Genomic DNA, 26,366 nt, shown 5'->3' with positions numbered 1-26,366 from the left:
AACAGAGCCACAGAGCACACCAAGACTCCTGACAAACATGGCGATGACTACTTAATGAGATTCCTCTTTGTAAAGGAAATATACATTTCTCAACCTATGATTTTTTTTATATAAAAAATAACATTGGTATGATAGTTCATTTATTTTTCATATATTTATTCCTACTTCCATATTTTCTTGAGTGAGAAAGGATACATTTCAACCAGTGAGCAACAAACAAGAGATGGAGCAAGCTGTAAAAACCAGGAGTTGCTGAAAAGAGAAAAAAGCTGGAACTGATGTAAGTAGCTTTTGAAAAAGCTACTTTAAAGGCAAGTAAAAGATAGCAAAGGCAAGCTTTATTTACACAGAGCAACAAACAATAACATTAGAAGGGATCCATAGCCTGCAACCAAGTAACATGAGTGAGCAGACGGAAACAATAGAAAGTGGAATCACGAAACTCAGCGATTCCGGCTTGTGGCTTTCTCGATCTATGGGTATTTTAGATAATAAATGTTGGATAGTCCATCTATTTTTGCTTAACATTTGAAACAATATTCAGTTTTTTTTAATTAGTGACATTTTTAGCACTAGAAGGTCCTTTAAAGTGCAGCTCTAGCGGATTATGGATTAATTTAGTGCTCATATTTTATTTTTTTTTAGATTTTATGGAATCAAAAAACAAAATTTACAGGGAAATGTTTCTTTCAGAACTTTTTTGTGGAAGACCTGATTTGGCCCCAACCTCACCGAGACCCTAAGTCCGGTGGCCACCCCAATAACTGAGTTTGAAACCCCTGATTTAAATTGAACACTTATTTTTACACCATTAATGGTCACTATATCTTACACGTTGTCGCTTTAACTCCCCAGAAATCTTGCCTGCAGATATTGTGGCGATAGCATGACCAGATGTGACTGCAATCACAGCTGTGTGTATGAACTTGAGTCTTTTTCTTTTCTTTTCTCCACATTCTTTTTTGGTTTCCTTAGAAGAGTTGGGTTTCTGTTGACACACGATAAAAGGTAAGTCAAAGTAAACATAACTGAAACCAGCGCACAATCAAACGGGACCAGACACGATCAAGGGCTCAGAGTGCTTTTTTTATTCAGTGCAGAAAAATATCTGTTTGGTCACTAACATGGACATTTTCCATTTTGCTCATTGGACAGAACAACAGCAGATTATTAAGTACCGTAGTATTAGAGACACTCATGAATAACAGTCACTTTGTCTCCATTCTGTAGAAAAAAAACAGTGTCTCAAAAGTGTTTATAAATCTTCAATTTAATCATCATGTAACAGATATTTTGTTTTGACCTTGTTTAAAAATATATTTCCATGGTGAAGAGGGTGAAAAAAAAAAATCTTAAAGCCTTATTGTAAATATTTGGTATATCAATAAATAATGTGACATCATCTCAAGACAACGGCCTCCAAATTATATATATATATATATATGACTGGCTGGCAACCAGTTCAAGGTGTCCCCTGCCCACTGCCCAAAGATGGCTGGGATGGGCTCCAGCACTCCCGCTACCCTACTGAGGATAAGCGGTGCAGATAATGGATGGATATATATATATATATATATATATATATATATATATATATATATATATATATATATATGCACACACAAATATATATATATTGTACATATACAAATCAAAATGAGTGCTGCAAAGCACAAGGAAGAACACAAACTACAAAGACTCAGTGACTGAACTATACCATTGTTGTTATCATTTTTTTCCCCCAGTCTTTCAAGGTTTTTAATTTTGGGGGTTACCTATAGCAGCAAGATGATGGACAAATATGTCAGTTTCTTCTTGGTGAGCCTCATGTTAGATATAATAAACACAATTTTTTTTTTCGACATAAGCGTACTTAAAAGAATGAACGTTCATATGATAGTTTTGTTTTTTTAATATATTAAGTTTTTTACCACTAGATAGTGCTAAATAATAAACAATGTCCTTTTAAATACTATTTTCTATGAAAATAATTTTAAGAATGAACCACTTTAAAAATGACAATTTTCTAGATTTTTAAGTGTGGGAAAAAGTCTCATTAATATAATAATAATAGCTTGTTTTGTTGAGTTAAATAAAGAGACAGTGTGTAATATTTAGTGCCTTTTTGTGGTACAAAAAAACTTTCATTCTGAAAAAAAAACATTGATTTGATCACCAGGCAAAAATACATGAAATATCATACCAAAATTAATTTCTAATAATATTCATAGATGTATTTATATATTATTCATTTTTAATAGCGGAATCCATACCTAGTAGTCGCCGCCATATTTGTATGGAATCTTGCTTCTACGCTCTGCTCATTTGGCACTGGTTTTCGTTCGCGTTAGACACTAAAGGTGCCATTTAGTTGTCAAATATTTTGCAATGTACCTTTAAGAGTGGTAAAATATCCAATTATTGTTAAAATGAATCTTGTATTGTTGGGTTGATTAAAAAATATTTATTAGCATTGTAGATTGTCTATTTTTTACTATTTTATACCAAAAAAATAATGTTTTTTTCCAGAAGTAGGCTGGTACAAATAGTACAGTTACAAGAACTTAATATTATTTTCTAATAAAGTAATTTTAAAAAGGAACCAGTTTCTCAATTTTAAAGGGACAATGTATAAAATTGTGTGCTGAAAGACACAAGGAAGAAGACAAGCTATGGAGACGCAAAGTGACCAAAACGCACCATTATATTTTACTCTTTCTTTTTTGCCAACTAAATGCTTATTTATCGACCAACGAGTATTTTTTTAATTGCCGGTTTATATGATAGTTCATGTATTATGCTCATCATTAAAATCCGTATGATTATTTTCAATGAATTCATCCCTAGGAGGCATTAAATAATACACAATGTCCCTATAAGAGTGGAAAAAAGTCTCATTGACATTAAAAAAAAAACATTAAATGTCATCTTTTTAAAATGTTATTTAAAAAATGTGGACTGTATATTTTTCCTGAAGAAGGCAAGAAGAGTGAAAGTTTGCCAATAGCAATGAATTTTACTTGTATTTTGAACAAACATTTTGCTTCAAAATCATTTCAGTGGGAACTTTGTTTATAGTGCAGGCAAACCTAAAGTAAAACGAGCGTATTTGTCACTCTCCCGTGAGCGCGGTGCTCTCTTGAGCCAAAGTCACAGCGCCGTTGTCTTTGGGCCTGGCGTCGGGATCCCCAGTCGGGTTGAGGTTCTCGTCGAGTGGCGGTGGGTCTTTCCCGGGCACGTAATAGCCCCCTTCCTCGGCCACCAACCGGTCCACCCGCTCCATCAGGCGGCCCACTTGCGTCTGCTCCTGGAAGACGCAGTTATTAATGAGGAAGTAGCGCCGTTTGCACTTCTCCAACACGCTTTGCAGCTCGGTGCCCTCGCGCTTGATGTAGCGCTCCAGAGAGATTTTGCGCAGAGTCTCGGCCCAGGTGAACACCACCAGCACCCGCCTCCAAATGTCATCTCCGAACAGGCTGACATGCTCCTCGATGCGGGCGCGGTCCACCTCGGTGAACATTCCCACTGGGATGACCAGCAGGAAGGCGTGTGGGCCGGGCAGGCACAGGGTGGCGCCGCGAACTATTTCCTTTTTGTAGGAAAGTGGCGTGTCCTGCGATGAGTACCAGCCGGGTGTGTCTACCACCGTCACCTGCCGACCTTCCACTTCTGTGTGCCGCGTCACGCAGAACTCGGCGGCGCGCTCCAGGTGGAACTCCTCACGGCCCAGGATGGTGTTAGCTGTCAAGCTCTTTCCGGGCCAGCGCCACCCGAGGACCACAAGGCGCAGAGGAGACAGGCTCGGCTGGGGGCGCTTGCTCTCGTCTGAGGACGCAGAAACGAGGTACTTGTTATCAGAACTAAGATCAGGCCAAAAACTAAAAAAATCAAGCCCGAACCCAACCAATTACTGTATTTTGCGGACCATAAGTCTCGTTTTTTTTCATAATATGGCTGGGGGTGCGACTTATACTCCGGTGAGACTTATCTTTAAATTCATTGACACATTTTTACCATGTACAGTAGTCATACCTCTATTCACGAACGTCCCTACATACGAATTTTTCAGGTTACGAGCAAACTGAGGGTAAAAAAAAATCACCTCACTGTAAGAATTTTTTTTCAGTATACAAATAAACGGACCAGTACCGTACGAGCTGCTTTTCGGCACTCGGCAGCACTGTACCTGGCAACCTGATTCGTTATGCATGCTCTTGTGTCTACCGCTTATTCTTTGTGCCCACTTCCTCTTTGTGTCCACTTCCGGTCACATTCCCGTTCCGTAAACAGTACTGCACTCTATCTACTATATGCTAGCGATACGAAACATTAATAATGAACCCCAAAAACGACATTCAGAAAAGTGAGCAGCAAGGAGAAATGAGACGGAAAAGAGTTTTTCTGGACATTGCAACAAAGCAGGAAATAATTGAACGGTATGAAAAGGGGATGCGTATTTGTGACGTCGCTAAAATATATGGCCGTAATACATCTACGATCGCTACAATTATGAAACAGAAGGAAGCTCTAAAATGTATGGCTCCTTCCAAAGGCTTCTCGGTTATTTCGAAGAAAAGATCGCCTGTGAATGATGAGATGAGAGTTTGTTACTTCTGTGGATTAAGGGAAAATATATTACAGAAATTACAGGATGTAAAAAACACTGCTGAGTAAACAAAGAGGCCAGTTAAAAAGTGAGAAAATATTAATGGTATTTCCTTTCTTTGATTTTTCTTTAGATCGTGTGCCTCTCGTTTTAAGTTTTTTGTTTGGAATTGTATTTTTTTTGTAACCTGTTTCATGTTCTGATGTTTTTTTATGATTTATTAAAAAAATCATACTTCTGCATTTCTTAGAACGGATTAGTGGATTTACATTGAAAAGGTGCCTCTACTTACAATTTCTTCAGGTTATAAATCTACTCCAGGAACAAACTAAATAAAAAACTATAGGGGCTCTTTGAACTCAGTTGGGTATTGTTAACACATATAGTTAAAGGGACAGTTTGTAATATTTAGTGCCCACTAGCAGTAAAACTAATTGATTTAGTAAAAACAAAAACCACTGATTTGAATACGAGGCAAAAATACACGAATTATAATACCAATGATACTAAAATAAAATTCAAAGATTGAGAAATTTGTATTCCTTTTACATGGTGGATTCCATACTTAAATCGCTGCCATGTTTGTCTTCTTGTTTTCTGTGGCATTGCTTTTTGTTCGCAAGACAACAGCACAATCTAGTGGTCAAATAATTCTCATAAGGACTTTAATAAAAAAATATTCTACTTACAACCTTTTAAGGAGACCTCAAACAAGACACCCCACCTTTAAAATGATCAAATGCTAGTCAATAACATTGTTTATTTACCTTTTCTGACATATAACAACGTTGGCATTTTTTAAAGTTCTATTCTAAGATTAAACGTTGCAAAATCGGGGCGTTTCATATAATGACGTACTAATGACGCAATTGTAAAAAAAATCCTTCCATTTATTTTCCATGGTTCCTCAAACGGAAATTTTTCACGATTTCCAACGATGGAGAAAACATTAGTAAAATTAAAAAGACATTTACCGTTTAGTGCATAAATATCCGTCCATTCTTTCCATTCGAGCTGGCTTTGTTTACATGTTTTAGCAATCAAGGAAATGACACAGGAAAACGACGGCTTAAACCTGTTTGGGTGTCTTTTACGTCTACATTTCGACCAAATATATAAACAATAGAAAAGGGTACATAAATTAATATTCGTTAGTTTGAGATAAGCTTTCGAGAAGTTCTTGTTTGTGGACTTAAAAAGCGTTTAGCCTGAGGGCTTATTATGATTCTATTGTTAAACGCGTCAAAGCAGGTGAGGGTTAAAAAGTAAAATAGTAAGTTTCTAACTTACCTGAGTTCGGTTTTGGGGTGTTAGTTTCCATTGGTTCCAACCCGTTAACTGTTGGATCAAGTGTAATCGTTTCGGTCGGCGAACGTGCGGAAGCGCTGGTGCAGTTTCTTCCTGCTTGGTGACGTCACTCACACAAACACTTGGAAGTGAAGGAAAAACAGTAAAAGAACACAAGCAGAATAATTTAAATGTAATTGTTATGTATTCATTATTATAATTTGAGGAAGGGGTGGGGGTATTCATTCAAAACAAGGAAATACATGTACACGTTAGTTTTATAGGGAAACTAATATAGAGTTTATTTATATATATAAATAAATATACTGGACTGTCTCAGAAAATTAGAATGTTGTGATAAACTTCTTTATTTTCTGTAATGCAATTAAAAAAACAAAAATGTCATACATTCTGGATTCATTACACATCAACTGAACTATTTCAAGCCTTTTATTAGTTTAATATTGCTGAATTTGGCTTACAGCTTAAGAAAACTCAAAAATCCTATCTCAAAATATTAGAATATCATGAAAAAGTATACAAGTAGGCTATTCAACTAATCACCTGAATCATCTAATTAACTCGAAACACCTTGCGAGGGTTTCCTGAGCCTTAAAAACACTCAGCTTGGTTCATCATTGATACCCTCCATCAGGAGGGTAAGACACAAAAAGAAATTTCTCAAAGAGCAGGCTGTTCACAGAGTGCAGTTTCAAAGCATATCCACAAAAAGTCTGTTGGAAGGGAAAAATGTGGCCGGAAACGCTGCACAACTAAGAGAGATGACCGCAGCCTTAACAAAATTGTGAAGAAGAGCCGCTTCCAGAATTTGAGGGAGCTTCAAAGACAGTGGGCTGAAGCTGGAGTCCAGGTATCAAAAGCCACAGTTCACAGACGTGTCCGGGAAATGGGCTACAATAGCCGTATTCCCATGGTCAAGCCACTTCTGAACTCAAGACAACGGAAGAAGCGTCTGACTTGGGCTATGGAGAAGAAGCACTGGACAGTTGCAGAGTGGTCCAAAGTCCTTTTTTCAGACGAAAGCAAGTTTTGCATTTCATTTGGAAGTCAAGGCGCCAGAGTCTGGAGGAAGGCTGGAGAAGAGCAAAATCCAAGTTGCTTGAAATCCAGTGTGAAGTTCCCACAGTCAGCAATGGTTTGGGGAGCCATGTCAGCTGCTGGTGTTGGTCCACTGTGTTTCATCAAGTCCAGAGTAAATGCAACTGTGTACCAAGAGATTTTAGAGCACTACATGCTTGCATCTGCTGAAAAGCTCTATGGAGATGAGGATTTCATTTTCCAGCATGATCTGGCACCTGCCCACAGTGCCAAAACCACCAGTAACTGGTGCACTGACCATGGCATCACTGTCCTTGATTGGCCTGCTAATTCCCCTGACCTGAACCCCATCGAGAATTTGTGGGGTATAGTTAAGAAGAAGATGAAAGACACCAGACCTAAAAATGCAAATGAGCTGAAGGCCGCTATCGAAGCATCCTGGGCATCAATAACACCTCAGCAATGCCACAGGCTGATTGCCTCCATGCCACGCCGGATTGATGCAGTAATCCGTGCAAAAGGATTCCCAACCAAGTACTGAGTGCATCAATGGACATTTTCAAATGTTTGATTTAGTTTTGCTGTTATAAAATTATTTTTTTACTTGGTCTGAGGAAGTATTCTAATATTTTGAGATAGGATTTTTGAGTTTTTTTCAGCTTTAAGCCAAAATCAGCAATATTCAAATAATAAAAGGCTTGAAATAGTTCAGTTGATGTGTAATGAATCCAGAATGTATGACATTTTTGTTTTTTTATTTGCATTACAGAAAATAAAGAAGTTTATCACAATATTCTAATTTTCTGAGACAGTCCAGTATATATATATATATATATATATATATATATATATATATATATATATATATATATATATTAGGTTTAGAGCTTTGGGTGTGCTGAGCACCCAGATAAGCAGTGGGCCCAGGGGCCACATGCTGCCCGTCAGGCTTCTTCGTCCAGCCCGCCAAACAAAAATGGTCAAAATATAATGAAGACAAATATAATACTAAATAGAGTAGTAGTAATAAAAACAACTTTTCTTTGTATACCGGATAGGAAAGAAATACTATAGAAATACTACAAAATATGACCACAGTATTACTACGATACAAATATACTATAATACAAAAATACTTGAGCGAATGAGTTGTCTGTCCCCGTGTGCCCTGCGATTGGCTGGCAACCAGTTCAGGGTGTCCCCTGCCCACTGCCCGGAGATGGCTGGGATGGGCTCCAGCCCCCCCGCGACCCTAATGAGGATAAGCGGTACGGCTGATGAGATGAGATGAGATGACAAAAATACTTGTACAAAAATATTACAACAGAAATACTCCAAAATTTTAACTACAGTAATACTACTAAAATACTACAGATATACTATAAAGTTCTTAATATGTGAATACCTTAAAATCAAAGTACAGTAATTCTTTAAAAATACTATAGAAATACAAGAAAAATAACAAAAATACCACAAAACTACAACTCCAGGAATATTACAAAATACCACTGATATACTACAAAGATTCTAATACGGAAATACAGCAAAAATGCAACTGCAAAAATAAAACTACAGTAATACTTCAGCTATACTACAAAATGATGACTACAGAAATACAACTAGAGTAATACAACATATATTGTATATTACAAGAGTTTTACAATACAATGCGGTGCTAGGACTTAAATGGACTGAACCATTTCAATGCAGTGGAATTTTTCCGACACTGCTTTGTTAGTTGGGCCTGGCTCGTGCCAGGCCAACTCATTGCCAGCACTGACAAATCTGGCGAAATAATAGAAAATTTGTTCCATCCAGAATGAATGGGCCCATTCATGTTAAAGGGGGCCGCAGGGTAACCAGTGGCATTTCCATGGGTGGCCAAAGGTGTTACTGTGGTAATACTATTTAATTCATTTGTTATTACAAAATGTACTTACAATGTAAATAGTGTAGCTGTGATTTTAGACTTTCCCTGATGGTATATCCTCATTTGCCATCTGGAAAGACCGGGCCCATTCATTTTACATGGAAGGTAACCAGAGGCGTGTACAGTGGGGTCACTTACCCACATGGAGCGTAACCATGAGCTAATGCTCACGACTACATGCTAATGAGTGGATGGTACCAAGTAGATGCTAACAAATAGATGCTGGAGGGTCATGCAAACGGTTACATGCCAACGACTACATGCTAATGAGTCATTCTAACGGCTACATGCTAACAAGTTGTGCTAATGGATATATGCTGATGAGTAGATTATAACAGCTACATGCTAACGGCTACATGCTAATGAGTGGATGGTACCGAGTAGATGCTAACAAATTGATGCTAGAGAGTCATGCAAATGGTTACATGCCAACGACTACATGCTAATGAGTCATTCTAACGGCTACATGCTGACAAGTTGTGCTAATGGATATATGCTGATGAGTAGATTCGAACAGCTACATGCTAACGGCTACATGCTAACAACCACATGCCAACGACTGCATGACAGAGCACAACTCAACTGCTGTGGGAATTGTCTAGTTAACATTTTCGTTTTGTTTTACTTTCTTTTGTCTTTTACCGTGCATTTTGAAATCATATTTTAGCGTATCTTGTCCATTATTGAGGAAAAAAAAGGTTTTAAAAATGCTATAATTTTCAGGGGTGCATGTGTTGAATTTAAGGGTGCTTCAGTCACAAATTTAAGCACCCCTCAAAACGGGCTGCTTACGCCCATGCTTTATATAAAAGCAATCTCACTTTATGTCGTTACAGCGCCATCTTCCGGAAAAATGTAGTATCATCCCCTACCAACGACACACAAAACTAGTAAAAAGTTGTTGTTTTTTAAATGTCAATAACATGTCTGAACAGGCTTTTATTTCCAATAAAAACGCAAAATATTTATGTCACTCTTCAACTTGACTGTTTGTTTATTCCGGATGTTTTTTTTAACTATAATACCCAACATGAGACTCCCTTTGAAGACTCAGACATGTTTGGCTGCCATCTTGCTACTACAAAAGCCTGAATAACCATTTTGAGAAGGTAGCTGGTTCTGGTGGTGCTTTTAACACTCAATGGCTTCTAACCTGAGATAAGCCCTGAATGTAATTGTCCCCGAGTCCCTTAATTCAGGCACCTTCACCTTTTTGCCATAAATTTCCATCTCTAGCCACTCATGTTAGCTTCTTGGATTGCTTCATCCTTCTTTGCCACTCACCTACTATTGTGAGGCTCGTGATAGATTTAATTCAGAAATCTCCTTCTTTTTCTACGGTGCTTTTTTCTAGTCACTCATGTTAGCCACTTTGCTGCAGGCTATGGCTCTTTGCTACAGTGGGTAGCTGCTTAATGTAAACACATTTTGCTTCATCCTTTAATATCACTCGCTTCGACAGCTGGTCATCTTTGCTTTTTCCAGTTTCCTTCTCTAGCTACTCTTATTAGCTACTTGGTTGTAGGCTAAAGTGCACCATTACCTGTATCATGTAAATAAAGCTTGCTTTGTCCTTCTGTGTCACTTACCTTACATAATGAATTGAGGAATTTCCCACATGTTCCACTGTTTCCTTCTCTCGCCATTCATGTAACCCACTTGACTACCGGCTATGGCTGTTTGCTAGTTATTTATAGCGGCTTTGTGTACACAAAACATGCTTCATCCTTCAGTGTCGCCCACTTTCGACAGCTGTCATCTGACTTTCTTCTTTAGCCATAAAGGTTAGCCACTTTTTTGCAGGGTGTGGCTCTTTGCTAGTTATTGGTAGCTGCTTTTTGTGAACAAATTCTGCTTAATACTTCAGTGTCACTCGTTTCTGAGAGCTGGTCATCTGACTTTTTCCACTGTTTCCTCCTGAAGCCAGTCAGATTAGCTACTTGGTTGCAGGCTAAAGTGCATCATTAGGTGTATCGTGTTAACAAAGCTTGGTTTGCCCTCCTGCGTCACACACCTCCCATAGTGTATTAAAGCATTTCCTACATCTTCTACAGTCCTTCTCTAGCCACTTGGCTGCAGGCTATGGCTCACCACTACTGTTATTGGTAGCTGCTCAGTGTAAACAAATCTTGCTTCATCCTTCAGTGTCACTCACTTTCAACTCCTGATCATCTTTGACTTTTTCCCCCTGACAGTTTCCTTCTCTAGCAATCATCTTAGCCACTTGACTACAGGCGGTGGCTCTTTGCTACAGTTATTGGTTGTTGCTCCTTGTAAACAAATCTTGCTTCATCTTTCAGTGTCACCCACTTTCGACAACTGGTCATCTTCGCGTTTTAGCCGCTCTTTCCTTCTCTAGCCACTTGGCTACAGGCTATGGCTCAAAGTTACTGATATCGTTACCTGCTCAGTGTAAATCGTCTGAGTGGTTTCTCTATGGGCTCTAATTTAAACGTGAATAATAATGCCTTGGTAGTTATGGACAACTTTTACCTTAGGTTAGAAAATAAAGAGTCAACTCCTAGGATGGTGATTTTATTACAATTGACAATATATTTACAATGGAGCAATGAGTTTATCTACAGCTGTGTTACAGTACATGTAGTTTGACCTTCTCAGTGCTGGAAATCCTTTAACGTGATTAACGCTTCATATCAAATCTTCAAAAGGAATGGGGAAAAAAGTGACAGCGACCACAAAAATAATTTCCTTCAGTGTAACATGGCGGCTGCTTAAAAATACATAAGGAGCATGTTTGCAATATCTTGAAACCCAAGGAAAAAAAAAAAGAAAATGACTGTTCTTCATCTTTTAAGTTGTTCAAAGACGACCTTTTACGATCCCCACGATGCCAACATGCGCATGTCGTCTTCGTCCTCAGCCCTTCTTCTCGCCGCTGAAAATATTTTTTTCAAAAAGCATTCGGGATTATGACATGCAGGAAAAAAAATACGGACAATTGTGAATTTACACTTACAAAATTGTTGTGTCTTATTTTATTTATAGTCTAATTAAAAATTGATTTGGGATCCCATGCAAGTTTCAATGCCATGATACAGGGATTCAATTAAAACGTCATCATCAAATAATAGTTGCATCCATAATTAAGGAACAGGAAAATTATTTAACATTTGTTCCACATCGGATATATTACTGAAAATTTGTACATTTTGAGACTGAGGAATATTTTTAGAAAAAGTTGTGCTTTCCTTTTACAAAAAAACGGGAAAATAAAATATAAAATATTTCTTTTAATACATTTAATACAATTGCAATATTAGAATATAATTTTTCTAAATTAAGTTTGAGAGACACAGGAAAAAAAACCCTTAAAGATGTTACTAATTATTAATCAAAATGGCATATTTTTTACTTTTTACTCAAAAAGGAAAATATAAAAATGTGTTTTTTAATCAATTTAATAAAACTATCCATTTATATAAATTTAAAATACCGGTAATATCAAATTATGAAAGAAAGAAAAAAAAAGTAATACTTTATTATTGCCACTGGTGTTTTGTTTTACCCCCCGGAAATAATTGAAATGAAATTGTAATATTAAGAAATAATGTCAAGTTCAAAGGGAAAAAAAGAAAACAAAATGACAAAAACATGTCTTATTCATTAATACTCCATTTCTTTCATTTTTTTCCCTTTTCCCGGAAAAGAAAGATTTTTTTTTTATTGAACACTTTTAATAGATCTTTATATTATATTTAAAATAATGTAAAGAGAAATAAAAGATAATAATGCCCAAAAAAGAACATTTTTAAATAAAATTCAAAGAAAAATATATAAAAGAAAAAAGATTTTATATTGGAATTTTTTTTTTATTTCTGAAAAAAATACCATTCGTTATACAAATATCAGTTCGAATATAAGAAAAAGTATGAGAAAAAAGTAATTTTATAACTACCGATGGCTATATACTACGATACTACTAGAATATAACTACCGATGGCAGTCGTTCTCTTTCCCAAAACAGAAAAATATAATCTTGTTATTTGATTTGTTAATGATTAACTTTAATAAAATTGTTCATCCATCCATTATCTGCACCGCTTATCCTCAGTAGGGTCACAGGGGTGCTGGAGCCCATCCCAGCTATCTTCGGGCAGTGGGCAGGGGACACCCTGAACCAGTTGCCAGCCAGTCGCAGTGCACACGGAGACAGACAACTCACTCGCTCATACACACCTAGGGATATATATATATATATATAATGTAGACCGACCAATTAATCTGACATGCATTTTTTTGGATGTGGGAGAAACGGGAGAGCCCGGAGGAAACCCACAAAAGCACTTGGAGAACATGCAAACTCCACACAGGAAGGTTCGATCTCATGACCTCAGAACTGTGAACCGTGTTTACCCTGAAACTAGAAATCAACCAGGGCGGTATGTGGCACAGTTCTAAAGGTCCTGGGATCAAATCCAGCTACCAGTCTTTCTGTGCGGAGTTTACATGTTCTCCCTGTGCTTGTCATGGGTTTCCTCCCACATTCCAAAAACATGCATATCAGGTTAATTGGCTGGTCCAAGTTGTCCCTAGGTGTGAATCGCCAAGTGAATGGTTGTCTGTCTAACCACTGCGCCGCTGTGATGCCCTTAATAAAATATTTTTTTTTTTTTTTAGAACTCATTATTTCGGAACAAAGTCGTTTTTCCCCGTGTATAAAAATCGTCAAACACCGCTGCGCGTAAATGCTAATGTCCTCATTAAAAAACAACAGTAACCAGATGAAGGTGTTGTATCAGAGGCAGATTTGGAGGGTCCTCCTGCTACTCATAAACATGGAAACCAGAAGTATCGGTTTCATGGGAGGGAGCAAACCCTTACCCAAAGAAACGGCCTGCAAAAGGTTGGGCGCCTCCAGCCTGCACTTGCCCAAGACCTACAACCTTAGTGGTTGAGGGATACGTGAACTATGTAATGTACAAATATATGTACTGCCAAAAGTGCCAAATTTAAAGACAAAAATGACAAAATACTGATAACTGCGCTCTTGGCACGTAGTCGTTAGCATGTTGTCGTTGGCTATAACACTGTGTAGAAACACTGTAATAAAACAGTAATAAGACATTTATAACAGTGGGAAAATGAACGGCCCATTCGAAATGAATGGGCCCGTTTAATTTTAATTAGCATGTTAGCATGTAGTTGTTAGTAGCTACTCGTTACCATTAGACATTAGCATGTAATCGTTAGCTTCTACCCTTTAGTATGTAGTCACTAGAATCTACCCGTTAGCCAGTAGTCGTTAGCTTCTACTTGTTAAATTGTCGCGGTTTATGTATTTTTAGCTTGTTTTCATCAGCATGTACCCGTTAGCATCCAATCGTTAGCATGTAGCATGTTTATTGATAATAGGTAGTGTAAAATACATGTTAAAAAAAAATAAAGATTTGCCATACTTCCACGGTGAGAAACCCGTCCCGGCTGTGCAGAAGGCAGCCTGGCGCTGGGCACCGAGGGCAAGCCTCCCATGCTCATTAGGTTCTCATCCAAAGCTTCTTGTTCCAGTTCCTCCAGCTCAGCCAACAATTCATCCTGACCACAGTAATAAATGACAATTATGGCTTCTTTTTTCCCCTGTGGGCAGAAAATAAGAAAATCTCACATCGTCGAAAGTTTCGCCGTAAGGTCTGGAGATGGCCTCGTTGATCTCGCGGGCCACGTCCTGCTGCTCGTTGATGTCATCCATCAGGTCGTCAATCTTATTCAGATCCCTAAGAAAAAGAATTCCTTAAATATTGAAGTTTTGGACGGATAGAAAAACAGGGCAAAAAACAACAGATATTTTATAATATTAAACAAAACAAAAAAATCCAAGTGTTTTTTTAATTAACTTGACAATACACAATAATAAAAAACAAAAATAAGCTATACACCTGCAAATATGTAAGATACTCTTTTCCTACTACCTGGTCCAAAAATCATGTTATATTTGGATGTATCATACAGAACACAAACGAAAGAGCAATATGTTTCATTCAGTGTAGTAAAATGTATTTAGCCACAAAAAATATATGTAAAATATTTTCATAATATATGTACAAATGTTAACCCACTTTGCAAAATTTTGTCAACAAAATGTTAAATCTTTGAATATAAACATTCCCAATATGAAAATTATATAATGTGTTGAAGAATCTGCCCCTTGTTAAACGTGTCATTATTATTACTTTTCTTTATAGTATTTATTCTATTTACTCAAGATTATTTTTCTCTGTACCCTGCAACACTTTCTGTTCCCTTGAAAATGGTTAACTTTGTCTCATTATGAAATGGTCAAACACTACCAAGTTGAAACTTTCATGTCAGAATTGTTTGTTAAATGCAAAGTTTAATAGAAAAAAAAAAGATTTACAAAAATGTTAAAATCACCTTTTAGAAAAACGGTCTTGGCGCTCTGCTGGACCAAAATGGTACTATAACTCTCAGCATCACAACAAAATTGTGTGCATTGATTTAACTTACTTAGTGGCTTCTAAATCACGTAATACAGGGAATTGATGATCCAATTAGTTGCAAATGCTCCTAATAATCGATTTTAAATAAACATGACTTGATTATTTCATCGATTAGTTCTTGCAGTCGTAGTAATGATGCTGGACCTCCTCACATGCTCTCGTGAACCTTCTTCATAGCCGCGGCGGCGTAGCCCATGTTCCTCACCACCTCGGTATTGGTGTGCGAGTTCTCCAGAGCTTCTCGCTGGAACTCGATGGTGGAGAGCGTGCCGTCAATTTGAGTTAGCTGCTGTTCTAGACGCTTCTTCCTCTTTAGTGCCTGCAGAGCAGCTGGGGGAAGGTTTGAGGGCGTTAGTCTAGCATCCTTGATGGCACAAACCTATTTTTAGGTTGAAAAGGTTGCCCAATTTCGTTGTCACAATATGTTAGCCCATTTGTAGCAATGACAATAAAGGTATTTTCTATTCTATTCTATTCTAAAAGCTGCGAGACAAGTTTTCCTGAGCAGTGTAGGGTTCTGCGTTAACCTCACCCCGGTTCTTTTACCTTAAATGCTCGACATACTAGAAATTAAGAACGAGGAGACAGTATATTCTCATTTATCTATTTACTGGACACCAGAAAGTTTGAATACACAGCTGTGGAGATATTTTCAGCATGACACAGAAGAAGTCAGTCTTATCTAAGATAGTCCCCAGCCTTATACATTTTAGCATATGGACCAGGGGTCTCAAACTTAATTGAGTTGGGGGCCCCTGAAGCTAGGATCCATGTGAGGTTGGGCCAAACTGGGTTTTCCACAAAAACAGCGCCAATAAAAACATTCCACCATTCTTAAAGGTACGGTGTTTTTTTTATTTGTCCACTAGATGTCGCTGTAATGTTTAATGCAACCAAAAATGAGTCCAAGATAGACTACAAACTACGGAGACTAAGAGTGTGCAATAAGAACCCTTTTCTTCCAACGTTTACCCAGCCTTTCTCAAATAAATAAAAATAAAAGGAATAAAAAATAGGAAAGAAGAAATAAAAGGCAAAAAAAGGTAAATGGGAATAAAAAGAAAAGAAAGGGGGGAAGAAAAAAAGGGAAATGGCGAAAAAATATATATTTTGTTTTGTTTTACTTTTGTCTCATTTTTTTTCTTTTCCATTTTATTTTCTTATTTCTCTTTTCAATAGTAAATAGGATGTGTTTTGGTCACTTTGAGTCTCCGTGATTTGTCTTCTTCCATTGTGCTTTTAACTCTCATTTTCAGTGACTCGTCAGAATACAGCAATATCTAGTGGGAAGATTATACACACCGTGCCCCTTTATCTTTGATATTAAGGCAGGGGCCTCAAACTATCATCCTGGAGTTAGGAATTGGCCGCGGGCCGGTGAGTTTTAGACCCCAAATGCAGCCGTTAGCATGTAGTCTTTGCTAACTACATGCTAACGGTAGATGCTACCCACTATATGCTAATGGGTAGATGCTGGGATGTAGTTGTTAGCATCTACTCGTTGGCATTTTGACAGCAGGGAGGGCGACAAGGCCTCAAAAATGAGTCAATATGAGACCCAATTGTCGTCTCTTGTTAAAACATAACAATGTCCGGAAGAGTGCTTTTAGATGAGAAAGCGTCAAGCTAGGACAAGTCACAGCGACCTAGCGGATCAGCTCAAGTCTTCTAATATCCGAGAGGCCTCGATAACATAGGTCAACGCTTTCAAAACAGAACATTTTATTGAATGAAGGGTTCCTGCAGGGTTTTAAAAACTTGAATAAAATTGTTAAATTTGACGACGGCAAATCAAGGCCTTCAAAGGGTCTTAAATTTTGTTTGCAAGTCTTAAATTTACCTAAAAACGTCTTATTTTTTTCTGTCTTATCCATGTCATAGAGCTAATAACTGTATAATAAGTAAACTAAAAGTATGGAAAGTTGTGTCGTAAAATTATTTTTCATTTTCTCCAACTTCATCAAACTCTGACCGATAAATGTAATGTGTCGGTTGATTTCCAGATTTCCGCGTTTAAAAGAATGCACCATTACGTTGGCGCTTTACATACAATGGATTTCTTACCCGCCGTAGACGTTGGAGTAACTTTGGGAGGGAACTGTAAATTGTCCTTGTCTTATGCTGTTATTCTTAGTTATACTGACAGATTATTTTGCATTATTTCATAATTGTATGCTAAAATAGGTGCAAGATTAGTATTAGTAGATTTCATGAAATGAAATTAAATGATCTGCATTTTATATAGCGCTTTTCAAGTCAATGACTTCTCAAAGCGCTTTACAATGTGCTCCACATTTCCCAATAGCGGCCTTGCAGCCATGTAAGGCGCTAACCTGCTTATTGGGGGTATTAGGGGTTCAGTGTCTTACCCAAGGACACTTCGACATGTAACACAGAAGAGCCGGGATTCGAACTGGGATCCCTTGATCCCAAGACGAGCGCTCTACCTCCTGAGCTACTGCCGCCCCTTTCATTAGATGTGGTCTTAGAAAATCATAAATGCGAATTAAAAAATCCTAAGGGGAACCCTGGAATATAATTGTCTGATAACAACATAGTGAAACATTGTAATAAAGCCTCTAAAGCGGGGGTCTCAAACTCAATTTTCTTGGGGGCCGCCCGAGCTAGGGTTTGGGGGAAGTTGGGCCAAATCGTGTTTTCCGCAAGAAAATTTCAGATAAAAAAAACATACCAATTTTCTCAAATGGATTTTATGAAAAAAATTCTCTTCAAAATAAGTTTTAAAAAGGAGTTAAGGGACACTGTCGTGGTATTGTGTAATGCAACCAAAAACAAGTGCCACAAAGCACAAGGATCAATGCAAACTATTGAGAATCAAAGTGACCAAACTACACCTTTTTTTTTTTGCACAAAGTTTTTGGATTTTGTGAGTACCCAATACAGCAAGATCGCGGACAATCGTGTCAACTCCCTGTAAGTGAGCCTCATGTTATTTCAACTTAATACAAATTTCTCAAACTATGTGTATTTAAAAAGAAGTTCTTGTGATTGTGCATGTACTTTTGCTTATTCTTTAAAATCAATATTGTTTTTCAAAGAGTGCATTGTGTAATATTTGACCAGTAGAATGCGAATGAAAACCAGTGCCAAATGAGCACAGCATAGCAGCACGATGCTAGACAATTATAGCAGCACTACTAGGTATGTGTTCCATCATGTAAAATAAATACAAATGTCTCGACCTATGAATATTTTTTAACATTGTCATTGGTATGATGGTTCATGTGTGTTTGACAACTAAATATTACCCACGGTCTCTTTAAATTAATGATTTTATTTTACCACTGGGAGGCACTAAATGATACATTGTCCCTTTAAGCTTAAAGGGCATTTGCGACTGAAAAGAAAATCACGATCTTTTACATTTTGATTATTTATCCATACATTTTAAATGAATATCGTTGTTTGAATAATGAGTGTTTCTACCACTGGGGTGCGCCAAATAAACTAATATATTTTTCTTTACGTTTTTTTTGGGTAAATACTATTTAATAAAGCTACAACTGAATTGAGAATAAAATTTTTTAGAAGAGGGTGCGGCGAAATCCAGGAAGATGCACCCTGACTCTCCTAAAATGGTGGCAATCGAGACATTTTTTTAGGCTTGGGCCTTCCTTTCTCAAAAAATAATCAAGTTATTCGTTTCATTTTTAGGACGATTATAACCCCCAAAATACATACCCCTTTTATTCCTCGTGCCGTGTTTTTTAGCGATCATGACTTCCTGCTCGATCCTCTTTTCCAGGTAGTCCTGCTTCTTGCTCAGCATGTCCTCGGTCTCGCGGAGCTTGTGGATTGCCTCCTGGGGAGAAGGTCCCCCCTTGGATCGGTGCTTGGACCTTCCCCCGGACGAGGAAGAACCGGAGCTAGAACTCCCTTTAAAGAATTTACTGATTTTACTCATTTTTTGTGGTCTTCAAAGGGTCAGGGAAAAACAAATGTGGCGCACGATCAGACGCAGAAACGTTGTTGTGATTGTCGGAGATATTTCCAAGGGTGTGTAAGGAGACGTAAGTTGTTTATCAGGCTCGACAGGATTTAGAATTACTTTGGTGACAGATCACCTTTACACACCTTTTCCGTATTACCTGCGTGACGTCATCGAAACTCAAACCCGCCTTCCTGCCGTGACAAGCGGAAACGGGGACTAAAATACTTTTATACCTATTATATAATATATATTATTTGAGTTGATCCACTCCTTAAATTATGTATTTATTTAAAATATTGTAAACGAATGCGATGTTGTTAAAATTAAATATTTAAATATTTCGCTTTAAAAGTTAATGACAAGTTTAACTTCCGGGGTAATAAAATACGGAAGTAATTTTTTTCATATTTAAACGCTTTTTTTTATCTGAATGTGCCTTGAATCAGTCAAACAATACAAAGTTAACGTAAGTGCTGCAGAAATTCAAGGGGGTGGGGAAATAAAATAAGTAAAGATAAAAGAAAAATAATAATTATGACACATTTAAGTCAACACAAGGGGCTTAGTCTTAAACATTGCAAATGTGCAAATGATATATAGTATGCAGAAAAATAATTTTAACACGTGCTTTTTTAAATCATGATTTAATATATATATATATATATATATATATATATATATATATATATATATATATATATATATATATATATATATATATCAACTATTTTTTTTCTTGAAATAAGAACATTAAAATCAGCTTAATTGTCCAACATGCTGATGCCAGACAAGTTGGCTTATTTTATCCTAATATACAGTTAAAAACATTTCTTACAAGGTTTTGTTAAAAATAATACACATGTATAGTAACCGTACCTCACTTCCGCAGTCATTGTTGCTGTTAAGATATTTTTTTTATTGAACAAACTTCCCTCAAATATTAGGTTGATTTCTATCCATCCATTACCTGCAAGGCTTATCCTAAGTAGGGTCGCGAGGGTACTGAAGCCCATCTCAGCCATCTTCGGGCAGTGGGCAGGTGACACCCAGAACTGGCTGCTAGCCAGTCGCAGGGCACGCAGAGACAGACAACCATTAACTTGGCCATTCACACCTAGGGACAACTTGGACCAGACAATTAACCTGATATTCATGTTTTTGGAATGTGGGAGGAAACCCATGACAAACACAGGGAGAACATGTAAACCCCGCACAGAAAGACTGGTAGCTGGATTTGATCCCAGGACCTTTAGAACTGTGCCACATACCACCCTGGTTGATTTCTAGTTTCAGGGTAAGCACAGTTGACAGTTCTGAGGTCATGAGATCGAACCTTCCTGTGTGGAGTTTGCATTTTCTCCCCGTGCTTAAGTTGGTTTCCACATTCCAAGAACATGGATGTCAGGTTAATTGGCCAGTCCAACTTGTCCCTAGGTGGGAATGAGTGAGTGAGTTGTATGTCTCTGTGTGCCATGCGAGTGACTGGCAACCAGGGTTGGGTAGGGTTACTTGATTACTTTCAATTACTTTTGGATTACTCCAATACCAAATATGCTAATAAAAGACTAAATATGAATAAAATTACTACATTTTGTGCAGGCTTTGGGAGTAACGGAATACATGGAACGGCAAAAATTATGTTGGCAAGCTGTTTGGATTTATTTTCATTTTGTTTCTGTCGCATTTTATGTTAGTTTTGCCGAAGATCAAAGCCAGGAGAGAAAGCTAACCACGTGTTGTGAGTCATAATTTTATTCATATTTAGTTTCTTTTGTCTTTTATTAGAATATTTGGTATTGGAGTAATACATAAGTAATTGAAATTAATCAAGTTAAAGTAACCCTACCCAACCCTGCTGGCAAGCAGCTCAGGGTGTCACCTGCTCACTGCCCGAAGATAGCTGGGATGGGATCCAGCACCCCGCGACCCTACTGAGGATAAGCGGTGCAGATAATATATATATATATATATATATATATATATATATATATTTATTTATTTATTTATTTATTTATTTTTTAAATCATAATTGTTGTCGAAATCACAAAATACTATTATACATTAAAAACATTGTGTTTCAGTTAAAAAACACTGTTTTCGAGTTGAGTTTAAAGAATCTTTATTAACGGTGGTTCTCTTTATATTATTTTCGAAGTCAATTTTTCAGTTAAAATATAGAAATGTAACGTTTTAAAATATGCTGTATATATATATATATATATATATATATATATATATATATATATATATTAGAATTGTTGTAAAACCTCTAACACATGATTATACATTTGAAAACATTGCCAAAAAATATTACACAGTATTCGAGTTTTTATAAGCCCAGCGGTATTTCGATTTAACTTCCGGGGTAATGTTTGTTGTCGCTTTTCTACACACGCACCGCTAAGCTAATGGCTGAATTAGACATCGGACAACACTGCAAAATCGATTCTTGTCATCAACAAGGTCTCTTGCTTCTTATTTTTAGGATCAAAAAGTAATCCTTGATCAAATTTCTGAATTTCAAATAAGTTTGACGTATGTTAGTAGTGTTAGCATGTATCTGCATGATCGTTATCTGAAAACCTCATTAATAGGGTTGTCGCTTATTTCCATTTAGATTTCCTTCCATTTATTTGTGACGCCTGCAATGGAGTCTATTGGTATGTTCATTTTCAACAATCTTTATATTTTATCCCATTAAAATAAACGTACATTTCAAGCGTTTGCACTTTTTACAGCCTTGAACACAGAAGCAGAGACGCTCATTCGTGTGTACAGGTAAACAACATTTTCTCTTTCTGTACCGTTGCAGAGAAGTAACAGACTTTTAAAATCTGCTTTCAGGACCTAGTGAAGAAGGAACCTCAACCCGCAACCGGGATCACAAGTCACCAATGCTCCTTCGAGGACTGCAAAGGAAAAGAATTGCTTCCCGTCATCTGCCCGCATTGTGAGAAGCACTTCTGTTTGGTGTAGGTTTACACTTTTAACCCAAGTTCTCATTTCTGTGTTCAATTTGGTGATAACGTTTTTTTATTTTGTTTGCATGTAGGCATCGTCATCAAGAAGATCACAAGTGTGAGAAGCTGGAAGTGCAAAAGCCGCGCATGGCAGCAACTAAGGAGCTCGTGCAAAGAATTGTGGGTCAGTAACATTATAATTTTAATTGTCTTTATTTTCCTTTATAACAACATAGTAAATATTATTTACAACGAGATTCAATGTGGCACAAGAGGATAAACGTAAAATTAAAAAGTCTGATCTTCTGCTCACAAATTGTTTATACAGTACACCTACACTTCAGGGATACAACATGAATCGGTTCTGAGGTGAGGATAGCAAAGTGAAATTGATGTATAGCCAGGGATATACAATATCAATCAATATATTCCGAACACCGCTGTGCTTGATAAAAAAAATCAAATTACAAAATAGAATAGAGTAAGTACAACTGTAATATACTTGCAGATTATTAACATAACAAATAGATATACATGTAAAAGAAAAATTAAATTGTATTTACGTATGGTGTGATGTGACTTGAGCTGGTTCATTGCAGTTATTAGATAGATAGATAGATAGATAGATAGATACTTTATCATCCCTGTGAGGAAATTCACAATTAGGTCGATGTAGAAGGGAGGAGAATTCTGGATTGTTGTTTTTTGTAATGTAATTAAAGCCTCCTGTACCAGGTACAGTCTGTGAAAGTGAATATCCCTAAACAGACAAAAAAAAACAAATCTAAATCTAATCCATCTAGTCCTGATCGTCAATGGGATTATCCGTGAAATTCAGTGATAGGTGCCATTCGTGTACTTTCTCCTTATTTCTTAATAATCACAAGCTTCGGTTGCGTAGTTATCTGGCTTTTGCTTCTTCCTTTAGCACCTTAGCGAATAAAAACAGTACAAAAGTAGTATTATTTCGCTTACTTGCAAGATATTGATGATCAGGTGGGATACTGAACTTAATGAAAAAGGAGAGAAGCATTGTGGGAGGTAATTCAGCCAAAAGCGCTTCAGCATTTTCATGACGCCGTGACGCAAACCATTTGCAGACCAGCATTTTATATGCCGTTAATTAATAGCAGATAGGCTTCTTGGAGACGCAACTCCTCATACACACATTTAGTGGGGGTAATGTCATCAAGGGTGGCTAAAAGAACTTCGACTTCACATTGTAAAGTGGAAGCATTGTAAGGCGGTTTCCCAGGGTCAACTGTCTGTATATGTGTCATGGGTAATTATGCAATGAAAAAAATTGTTCTATTTGAAGTGATTGATGGTCCCTCTCTGGTGGATTCAGAGTCGAAGGGCGTCTCCAAAAGCAGAGGACGCAAAGGGGCGAAGAACAGTGCCACGGCAGCCAAAGTCGCTCTGATGAAACTTAAATTACTCGCTAGAGGAGATAAGAGTTTACCTCAGGTACCTTTTACAGCTTGTTTAATTTTAACTCATACCCAGTTTATCACTTATAATCCACACACGCTATCTTACAGACAGAACGAACCTTCTTTCAAGTTTATCTCCCTAAAGAATGTGCGGCGAGCAGTCAGCCCATGTTCTTCTGCTCTAAATGGAGTGTGGGAAAGGTTGTGGATTACGCTGCCTCACTTGCTTCCCTTAAGAACAACAACAACGTGCTTGCAGCTAAGGTATAGTGCCTAATGAAAGTATTGCCCCCCCACCTCAAGAACTTTTTTTGTCATATTGCCATATTTCAGGCTTGAAACATGTAGCCAAAACTGATTATATTTCCTAGAAATCAACAACATGTGAGACACAATCATGCACTGGAACTTAATTATTTCAACATTTCATGTAGTATTAACAAGAAAAAGCGGAAAAGTAAGTGTTGCAAAAATAGTGGCCCCTCTGTTCTCTCAGCTCAGCCAACTGACTCCAGAAGTTCAGGAAGTGACTTAAAAACGATTAAATGCTTACCTAAATGCCTAACAATGACACTGAGTATCATTAGATCTCCGTTTAAATGCACCTGCTCTGCAATGGGCACAGAGGGCTGTGAAAGCAGACACTGAAGAATTGACGGCACACAATAGGCAAATCCGGGATAAAGTGGTGAAAAATGTCAAAGTTGGAATGGGATAAAAGAAGATATTGCAACATTTTCAACCAAGAGGCCCGTGTTCAAATTGTAAGACCTGCAGGTATATGCAGCTGAGGTCAGTCAATTTGTGAATAAGTCAACTATTGTTTACCAGCTCGGTAGCCTAGATGGTAGGGCGCCCGCTCCGAGACTCTGAGGTCGCTGGCTCAAGCCTCGGCCGAGTCATACCTAAGACTTACAACATTGGTACTCATTGCCTCCCAGCTTGGTGCTCGGCATTAAGGGTTGGAATTGGGGGGTTTGGTCACTTAATGACTCCCAACACAGCAAGTTGGGTCTAAAATGGCGGCGCCCTGTTTGGCTGCGGCTGCATCGGCTTGCTACAGTTTAACTGTTCAGGTCAGGTGTATCGACATTTCATTCTGTGTGCATGGTTACAAAGAATGACAATAAAAGTAAATTCTATTCTATTCTTCTTACTATGCATAAATCTGCCCTTTATGGACGAGAGGCATGAAGAACACCCTTTCTAAAAGAATAGCATAAAAAGGCCCGTTTGGCATTTGCAAAAAGCCATGAATAACAGTTGGAATAAGGTGCCTAAGAATAACACTGCATATCACCCTGAAAACACCATCCCCACTGTTAAACATCGTGTTGGCAGCATCATGTTTTGGGGTTGCTATTTTTCAGCAAAGACTGGGAAGATGGTTGGATTTGATGGGAAGGTGGATGGAGCCAGACTTTGGGCGATTCTGGTAGAAAATCTGTTAAGGTCTGCAAGAGACCTGAGAATGGGGTGCAAGTTCACCTTACAACAGAACAACCACCCTAAACATAACGCAAAATCTACATTGAAATTGTTTTATACTAACACTACAAACGTGTTAGAATAGCCAAGCCAAAGTACAGACTTCAATCCTATAGAGTATTTGTAGAAAGATCTGAAAAATGTTGTGCACAAACATCACCATCAAAACCTCAGGAACTTCAGCTGTTTTGTAAGGAAGAGTGGGGAAATATATATAAGTTTCAACATGTGAAGAGCTTATAGAGACATACCCAAAAAACTTGGCTGTGATTGCAGCAAAAGAAGACTCTACATAGTATTAAATAAAAGGGGGACAATATTTTTGCAGCGCCCGCTTTGCATTTTGTATTTGTTAACACAATATAAAATGCTGAATAAATTTGATTTATTTTCACGATTGTGTCTCACATGTTGTTCTTACAAAATGTTTGGAGTTTTTTATCCATAAGTCTGAAGCTTCCAATTTGGCAATATGTCAAAAGGTTCTTAGGGCTGTAACAATACATCATGGTTTTTTTTTTTATGTGTGTGTTTAAAATTGTGTTAAAACTCACCTCATATCCCGCAGAAATTGCGCCTTTGCCATCCGGAGACGGGGAAGTCTTTCCCAATGAACGAGTGTCTGCACATGTTACTGATGAGTCCAGAAGAGCCCTTATATAACGGGGGCAACGTGATCCTTGAGTACCTGGACAATGACAGTAGTGGTGTTGAGGATGTTTCCCATTATATTGGACTCAGCTGACTAATTCAATCGCATCATAAAATCAAAGTTTCCATGTGAGTGTGCTCACTCTGTTTTTATGCCGATTACATTGATATCAGTCCCATTCACATTGTATAACTGTTTATAATCTTTGATTTAAAAGTGTGACTGTCATGTGATATGGCATCTTAATTATCATAATTAACTGCTCACAGGCCTCACCAAAAAGAAAAGTGCTATCCAAAGACGTTGGTGAAGGAGTTTAGTACAGCCTCTCTCAAAACGAAACAAAACCATGTTTAACTATATTTAGTAGAATATCCATCCATCCATTATCTTCCGCTTATCCGAGGTCGGGTCGCGGGGGCAGCAGCCTTAAAAGGGAAGCCCAGACGTCCCTATCCCCAGCCACCTCCTTCAGCTCATCCGGCGGGATCCCGAGGCGTTCCCAAGCCAGCCGAGACATAGT

At 37.6% G+C, this 26,366-nt stretch overlaps 3 protein-coding genes across 7 annotated transcripts; 1 reads left to right on the top strand and 2 right to left on the bottom strand.

The window, feature by feature from the left end:
- Positions 1-2,990: 2,990 nt before the first annotated feature.
- On the bottom strand, positions 2,991-9,666 carry gimapl (GTPase, IMAP family member like). Of its 4 annotated transcripts, XM_088322446.1 has the most exons (5): positions 9,021-9,628; positions 8,893-8,952; positions 5,897-6,035; positions 3,385-3,825; positions 2,991-3,307 (listed from the first exon to the last, which is right to left on the bottom strand). In XM_088322446.1, exons 3-5 carry the CDS (start codon positions 5,925-5,927, stop codon positions 3,090-3,092), a joined length of 690 nt encoding a protein of 229 aa, XP_088178572.1. In that variant the 5' UTR covers positions 5,928-6,035; positions 8,893-8,952; positions 9,021-9,628; the 3' UTR covers positions 2,991-3,089. The 4 variants fall into 4 exon arrangements, with proteins under 4 accessions (XP_088178572.1, XP_088178569.1, XP_088178571.1 ...); XM_088322443.1 differs by having other exon boundaries at positions 2,991-3,825; positions 9,021-9,627; XM_088322445.1 differs by lacking the exon at positions 8,893-8,952 and having other exon boundaries at positions 2,991-3,825; positions 9,525-9,666.
- Positions 9,667-11,401: 1,735 nt separating this feature from the next.
- Positions 11,402-19,482, bottom strand: chmp4c (charged multivesicular body protein 4C). Its single transcript, XM_088322447.1, has 5 exons — positions 19,061-19,482; positions 15,511-15,688; positions 14,506-14,614; positions 14,300-14,435; positions 11,402-11,778 (listed from the first exon to the last, which is right to left on the bottom strand). Exons 1-5 carry the CDS (start codon positions 19,281-19,283, stop codon positions 11,717-11,719), a joined length of 708 nt encoding a protein of 235 aa, XP_088178573.1. The 5' UTR covers positions 19,284-19,482; the 3' UTR covers positions 11,402-11,716.
- A 2,197-nt stretch (positions 19,483-21,679) lies between these two features.
- Positions 21,680-25,975, top strand: zfand1 (zinc finger, AN1-type domain 1). 2 transcript variants are annotated; one of them, XM_088322216.1, is made up of 8 exons: positions 21,680-21,773; positions 21,928-21,970; positions 22,049-22,088; positions 22,155-22,282; positions 22,363-22,454; positions 23,619-23,737; positions 23,812-23,967; positions 25,760-25,975. In XM_088322216.1, exons 1-8 carry the CDS (start codon positions 21,719-21,721, stop codon positions 25,934-25,936), a joined length of 810 nt encoding a protein of 269 aa, XP_088178342.1. In that variant the 5' UTR covers positions 21,680-21,718; the 3' UTR covers positions 25,937-25,975. The 2 variants fall into 2 exon arrangements, with proteins under 2 accessions (XP_088178342.1, XP_088178341.1); XM_088322215.1 differs by having other exon boundaries at positions 23,589-23,737.
- The last annotated feature ends 391 nt before the right edge of the window (positions 25,976-26,366 follow it).

This window comes from Urocampus carinirostris, chromosome 18 (genome assembly GCF_059441175.1).
Source record: "Urocampus carinirostris isolate Australia breed hairy pipefish chromosome 18, RoL_Ucar_1.0, whole genome shotgun sequence".
Classification (NCBI taxonomy): Eukaryota; Metazoa; Chordata; class Actinopteri; order Syngnathiformes; family Syngnathidae; genus Urocampus; species Urocampus carinirostris.
Note: the sequence above shows the minus strand (reverse complement) of the source record. Positions and strands in the feature narration are given on the sequence as shown.

Excerpts from the sequence above, each read along its gene's own strand:
- gimapl (XM_088322445.1), bottom strand. The coding sequence starts at position 5,927 with ATGGAAACTAACACCCCAAAACCGAACTCAG. Across the intron at positions 3,826-5,896 it reads CACCCCAAAACCGAACTCAG|ACGAGAGCAAGCGCCCCCAG; the intron begins GTAAGTTAGAAA and ends CTGCGTCCTCAG.
- chmp4c (XM_088322447.1), bottom strand. The coding sequence starts at position 19,283 with ATGAGTAAAATCAGTAAATTCTTTAAAGGGAGTTCTAGCTCCGGTTCT. Across the intron at positions 14,615-15,510 it reads AAGAAGGTTCACGAGAGCAT|GGATCTGAATAAGATTGACG; the intron begins GTGAGGAGGTCC and ends TCTTTTTCTTAG. Across the intron at positions 11,779-14,299 it reads ACGGGTTTCTCACCGTGGAA|CGGCGAGAAGAAGGGCTGAG; the intron begins GTATGGCAAATC and ends AAATATTTTCAG.
- zfand1 (XM_088322215.1), top strand. The coding sequence starts at position 21,719 with ATGGCTGAATTAGACATCGGACAACACTGCAAAATCGATTCTTGTCAT. Across the intron at positions 22,089-22,154 it reads ACGCTCATTCGTGTGTACAG|GACCTAGTGAAGAAGGAACC; the intron begins GTAAACAACATT and ends ATCTGCTTTCAG. Across the intron at positions 23,968-25,759 it reads ACAACGTGCTTGCAGCTAAG|AAATTGCGCCTTTGCCATCC; the intron begins GTATAGTGCCTA and ends CATATCCCGCAG.